Source organism: Cydia amplana, chromosome 3 (assembly GCF_948474715.1).
Source record: "Cydia amplana chromosome 3, ilCydAmpl1.1, whole genome shotgun sequence".
Taxonomy (NCBI): Eukaryota; Metazoa; Arthropoda; class Insecta; order Lepidoptera; family Tortricidae; genus Cydia; species Cydia amplana.
This window is the reverse complement of record NC_086071.1, coordinates 22,285,679-22,292,282: the sequence shown is the minus strand read 5'-3', so window position 1 is coordinate 22,292,282 and position 6,604 is coordinate 22,285,679. Positions and strand designations below refer to the sequence as shown.

General features: G+C 36.6%; 1 protein-coding gene across 2 annotated transcripts; it reads right to left on the bottom strand.

The window, feature by feature from the left end:
• Positions 1–984: 984 nt before the first annotated feature.
• Positions 985–4,893, bottom strand: LOC134662592 (uncharacterized). 2 transcript variants are annotated; one of them, XM_063518864.1, is made up of 3 exons: positions 4,514–4,893; positions 2,926–3,964; positions 985–1,111 (listed from the first exon to the last, which is right to left on the bottom strand). In XM_063518864.1, exons 1-2 carry the CDS (start codon positions 4,620–4,622, stop codon positions 2,931–2,933), a joined length of 1,143 nt encoding a protein of 380 aa, XP_063374934.1. In that variant the 5' UTR covers positions 4,623–4,893; the 3' UTR covers positions 985–1,111; positions 2,926–2,930. The 2 variants fall into 2 exon arrangements, with proteins under 2 accessions (XP_063374934.1, XP_063374933.1); XM_063518863.1 differs by having other exon boundaries at positions 1,030–3,964.
• Positions 4,894–6,604: the final 1,711 nt, after the last annotated feature.

Genomic DNA, 6,604 nt, shown 5'->3' with positions numbered 1-6,604 from the left:
TTGGCATTAATACTTTAAATAACACACAATGCTTATAGTAGGAAATTAATACTAGGTAATCTACTATAGGTAGTATTCAAATGTTATTTTAATCATGGTCCCTATTACATACGGCCTCTGCAAAAATGTTGGTCTCTTCTTCAATTACCGGCCTATTATAAAACTTTGCGAATACCAGAGAATTCTTTGACCAGCCAGCTGATTTTTTGATAAGGTCTACAGATACCCCTTTTCGACTAGCTGCTGAGGTAGAAGCATGGCGACAGCTGTAGGCCGAAAAAACTGAAGTATCTATTCCGCTTGCTGCTAATACTGACTTTATCCAACGGCTAATGGTCGAAGGGCTCGCGTTGTGGACTGGACTTTTTGTTGTTAGAATCAACTTGTCTGTTTTCGCTAAATGTCTAAATTGAGTGGTCTTTTCCATATATGCAATTAGGCATTTAGCGGGACATATCTCGACTTTATGAGGAAAAAATGGAATAATTAACCTGGGCATAGATCTACCCGGAGCTGAAGTTTTAATAAGATCACTAATTACAATTTCAATATTCTTTTCATTTACCTTGATATTGGATAAGCTAATAAGGGCTAGCGTCTGCATACGTTGTCCTGTCGACAACGCAAGAAGAGCTACCAACTTTTTTGTAATTTTATCTATAGGCAGGTCTTCATTAGGATGCCAATTACTAACTTGGTCTAAAACTACATTAGGGTCCCAGGTTGACTGGTATTTTGGTAACGCAGGTTTTGTTTTAAACACACCTTTTAGGAACCTAGCGACCCTTTCATCTTCACTGAACTTTTTGCCCAATATCAAGGAAAGTGCAGAACGAAGCGTATTTAAAGTGGAGTAACTTGCCCCGGCGTTATATTCAGCCGTAAAAAACGCTAAAATATCAGGAATATTGGTGGAGTAGATATTTGTGTTATTTTTTGAACAAAACATCCACCACTTTTTGTACCCACAATTATACTGATTTAAAGAGTTTTTTGATAAAGATGATATTAAAATATCAATTGTGTCTAGATTTAGATTTTGTCTTCTAAATGCTTCCCGGATAATAGTGATGCCACCAGGGAAAGGCGACTCCAGAGAGGATGTCTCTTCCTGAAAGGAGAAAGAAGCAACTCAGGCTCGGGACTGAAATATATCGGTTTATGTTTGGAGAGCTTCATGAAGATTGGGTACCAGGGTTGACTGGGCCAGTCAGGAACAACCATTACACCTGTAGCTTTTTCATTTATGATTTTCCTCAGACTTTTGAGAATAAGTGAGAAAGGCGGAAAAGCATAAAAGAAAAAGTTAGCCCAGTTTTGCGTAAATGCGTCAATATCAAATGCCTCAGGGTCGCGTTTCCACGAAATATACTTGAGGCATTTATTATTTAATCTGGAAGCAAACAGGTCAATTTCAGGAAATCCAAAGCAACGAGTAATTTTTTGAAATGCTACTAGAGATAAGCTCCATTCCGTATCGATATTGCGATGACGAGATTCTTCGTCTGCCTCAACGTTGTCTTTGGATTTAATGTATGACGCATATATGTATAACTGGCGTGACTCGCACCACTGCCATATCTTACGTGTGATATTATTTAGGTGAATATACTGTACTCCGCCAAATTTGTTTATGTATGATATGGCAGTGGTATTGTCAATGCGTAGTAATATTTCTACGTTGTTAAGATCCCGAGCAAAGCATTTTAAACCATTAAAAGCTGCAAGTAGCTCGAGAAAATTTATGTGTCTTTTGACCTCCTGTGGGCTCCAAAAACCTCCGGTTCTTTCACCGTTACAATATGCTCCCCAGCCTGTCAAGGATGCGTCTGAAAAAATTTCTAAAATAAATTTACCGTCTCGGATTTGGTTATATGAAGTTAAAATTTTATTTTTCCACCATGTAAAGTCCGGATTAAGGTGAGCACCGATACTAATAAGGCTATCATAGTTGTCTCCCGATTTTTGTAAGGAAAGAAATTTGTCACGCTCTAAGGGTTTGGTGTAAACCCATCCGTAAGCAATCGCTGGACAGGCTGAGCATAATTGACCCAAAAGCTTGGCGAAATCACGTATAGTGATTGAATTTTTATTGTGAGTATATTTGAGGCACTCTAAAATTTTTTGTCGTTTCTTATTTGGTAAGCCTAGACGCATATTAACAGAGTCCAACTCAAAACCGAGGTAAGTCTGAACTTGACTAGGTATTAATTTACTCTTAGTGTGGTTTATTACGAAACCTAGATTTTTTAATTTATTAACGGTTTCCGTAGCGCAAGTAAGACATTCATTATAAGTACCACCTAAGCACATTATATCATCTAGGTAAATAGCTAGTATGTAGCCTTTGCTTCTTAGAACCGCCATCACCGGTTTAAGTAATTTGGTAAATATATATGGCGCCAAAGAAAGGCCGAAAGGCAAGCACTGAAATTCAAAGGTATTCCCCTGAAATTTGAACCTCAGAAACTTTTTGCTCTTATTATTAACCGGGATCAAAAAATATGCGTCTTTTAGGTCTATGGTGGACATAAAACAGTTTTTTGTCATAAGCTTTGTAACCGTTCGCACATCTTCCATTTTAAAATGTTGATGTGCAATGTGTTTATTGAGGTTTTTAAGATTAAGTATGAAACGATTAGACCCATCTGGTTTAGGAGTAAGAAAGATACTAGATAAAAACTGTCCAGGCATATCTTCACACTCTATCAACGCGCCTAAGTCCTTTAATTTTTTAATCTCACTATTTATTTGCTCAATTTCTAGAAAACTAAAATTGTTATTTTCTGGAAACACATTTTGCATGACTGGACTATTAAAAGGTATGACTAGTCCTTTCACATAGCTTAAGACTACCTGATCGTCGGTAATATTACACCATTCTTTGTAGAAATATTTTAATCTACCCGCATGGGGTACATTTACCTCAGTTAGACTTTTGGGGTCTTGTTGGGCGGCTTGCGCGTCGATTGGGCTTGACGATCGGGAACTGGCGGACGGTACCGGTATTGCTGGTTGGGGTAGCGCGGTCTCGGCCCACCCTGTCTCGGTGTTCGTTGAAGATGATGATATTGGTAGTATGTTCGGGGTGGGCCCCTCCAGTTTCCCTGATTGGGATATTTCCTAGACGTAGATGCGACAGCGTTGACATCTTTACGCTTCACTTGCAGCCCTGATGTTTCCGCTGTTTTTGTGGCTTTTATTTTTTCCCCTAGGTTTTCGCCAAACAGGTAGGTATCCCTTTTTACGTCCGATATTATGTTGACAAACTTTTTGTCAAGAGTTGTGGTTATGAGTTTTCTTCTCCTAGTGGTCTGATCGTGATGAAGGTCTAGGAAAATCTGGCTAGCTTCAGAAAGTTTCTTTAGTATTTCGACTTTATCTAAGTTTTCTTTGATTACCGCTGAAGCTAGATTTGTGAGCTCAGAAATGCCTAGGCCCAGTTGGTTTTGCTCTTTTTCTAATAATTTGTCACGGTATCTGACTGATTCGTTAAGCACCGATATAATCTCAGGATTTAAAATAGGGGCTTTAGCCAAACGAAAGTTATCTGGTATCAGGTGCTTTTCAGGCAGTTTATGCTTTACATCTTTCTCTAGGCCATCAACGAGTACCCGGCCCCAACGTTTAGAGATCTCATCAGGTATTTTTGGCCCATATATTTCCTCTTTTCCCTTCGGATCTCCGAGGGCCTCTAATATATCGGGCGGCAACGTTGGTGATGTATCAGTCTTATTGCTGATGTCCGGATCAGCTGATACCGGTTCGTTGACGTTACTGGGTGCGTCAGAATTAAGAGCTGGGCCCGCTATCGGTGCCGGTTGCATGACTACCGATTTGGGCGTTGTATCGGGAATTGAGTGTTCCGAATCAGACCACGGTATTAGGGGCACTTCGTCTTCACTCCCTGGATTGTGAGGGTAATCGTACGATTCAGGATAGTACCGATCATAATCATTGTATTCTGTAAAAACGATAAAAAAAACATATTTTAAGTCTCTGAACATAGGCTCGCTATGCCGCTGGACTAGTGTTTTAAGGTCACTGGGTATAGGCTCGCTATATCGCTGGACTGAAGGTTTTGAGTCACTGGGCATAGGCACGCTATGACGCGGGACTGTTAGTTGGCATACCTAGACTTATAATCGCTCGAGTAACGTTTTAATACTTTCAACAAGTTTATGTTATAGCATTAACCTATTTATTATCTAACACCCATATTATTCGACGAAAATCTATTGTTTACAAAACGATTACTAAGTAAGATGTTAATTTTAATAAAGTAAACAACTAACGTTGACCATCCGGTAACAGTACAAAGGTCATAAAAAAGAATCTTTGTTTATGTAGGTTCGTTCGAGTTTGAATCGAAGCATAACATTTTTTCTCCAATCTAGGGAGGGTAGATTTTATTTATCACGCATTCCACTCTCATAGTTAATAATTATTTAACTATAGTTTCAATTAATTAGGTAGTTAATACTGTTTTATTTAAACAAAGAAAGACACTTACCTTCATCTGTTGCCGAATCTGATGATGAATGACGGTTGAGTCGATCTTCTAACCGCCTAATCTTTTCTTTTAAATGTCGATTTTTATCCTTACGTTTACGCTTTCCCATTATCTCTGATTTGTGCGATACGAAAAGGAATACGATTTTACGGATTTACTAAGTTACCTACGTAATACGATGTTGCAATGCCCGCACAAAGAAAGAGAATGACACGAACTCGGGCGCAAGAACCGGGTGACGGTGGGGCAGGAGTGGGGGAAGGTAGTCATTTTAGTACTTTTTATTCTATTTTCTAGCTTTAAACTAATGTGCAATGCCTGATACATTGAGAGTGAACTACAGAGTGACAATAAATCTTGAGGATGTAACGTCGTAGTATAATTAACATGCATTACGAGAAAATAAGGAAAAAAAAATACAATTTAAATCACTATAGAATTCATGCAATTATACACATAAGGTGTAATAGAAATTTGATTTAGAAAATATACATATGTACATGGAATCATACAAATTCGTAGCTCTTTCAGAAAACATATCAAATTCTTACAAAAGGAAAAGAAAATAAAGTTATTAAAAGAAATGGGAAAACATATTATATAAATCTGATTGATTATTATGAATTACCAACATATAATATTTGATGTGTTTTCCTGCTTACCTAAGCAATTATTATGTTGGTAATTCATAATAATCACTGACTTAATATAAAAGAAATAGACACACAAAGCAGAACAAAAACGTCAAGAAATGTGGATCCCAATGACGTTTCGCACCATTTGCATTGATGATAAAAACGCTTACGTAAATTTTGAGTCAAGATAAATGTTTCGTACAGAAAAGAGCTTAATGTCGTAAGCATTAAGTGTCAAATTTGCAAACATAAGTACCAACACTGTTAAAAAATTTAGTCCGATGGCACTAAACGTAACGTATTTACGTCAAACAACGTCAAACGAGAATAATGAACGAATGGAGTCACTTTGGTACACTTTAATATGTATTACTGTACAGGAAAATATTAAAATTGAAGTAATAAATAAAACAAATTTAATTTAATCGGGAGCTCAAATTAAAAAAAAATTAATTCGTGGTTCAAATTCAAACAAATTAAATTTTTAATTCGTAAGTATACGTCTTTAAATACTAATTTCCTTGAAATAAATTCTACTTATTAAATAACTGTGTATTTAAGATCTACATTTACTCATAGCACGGGTGCACGGGGACATTTAGATACTGATTGGATTTTTTTTATAAAGTCTACCTATACTTTATAAAAAAAAATCCTGTGGTTGTCACTGTGTTCCGACAGGTTTAGCATTTACAGTTAGTCGATATAAGCCCTTATTGGTGGTGTATATGTCGGAAACAGGGAAATGGGCCAAACACACAAGTGCCGTTTTGCCTTGTTTAAAACTGCATCACCCCTATCTTTTGCTATAATTAAATAGCAGTCCACTTTGCACGTCGCATAGGTTTTCTTGGAAATCTTCAATTTAAACATAATATTATTTCTTATGAATTCCATATAAAAATATAAAAAAATATTGACCTCACATCGACTCAATAGAATTTTGTTCCTTGACATCCCTTCTTTGGTACTAACAAATTAATTTATTCAAAACCATAAAATTACCACCAGATTACATAAATTATGTAATGCTATCCAAAGAACTAACCGAAAGAAATACATTCCATCCTTTTTCCTTGTTTTATCATTGTTATTTTTACATATTTTAACGGCACATTTCGTAATTGTTGACAACTTCACATTTGAGCGTTTCAAACAAGACTAAACGAAAAAGTGATGCATGATCTGTTTTGACATCACTTTTGTGGGGCCATTTTTGGCGGCTGATTGGGTATCCAGTTCTTTATACTATATCAATGATAATAATCAATCAGATTTATATAATATGTTTTCCCATTCAGCTCAGGTGAGCTGTGTCACCTATAACTGTATACAAAATACAATGTTTTTAATTGCTACTACTTTTTATTAGTTTCTGGTTTGGACCATGCATGTTTGTCTGTCAAGTAGTCCTCGACTCTGTAATAAGCTTTTAACATCAACAGGGCCGGATTAA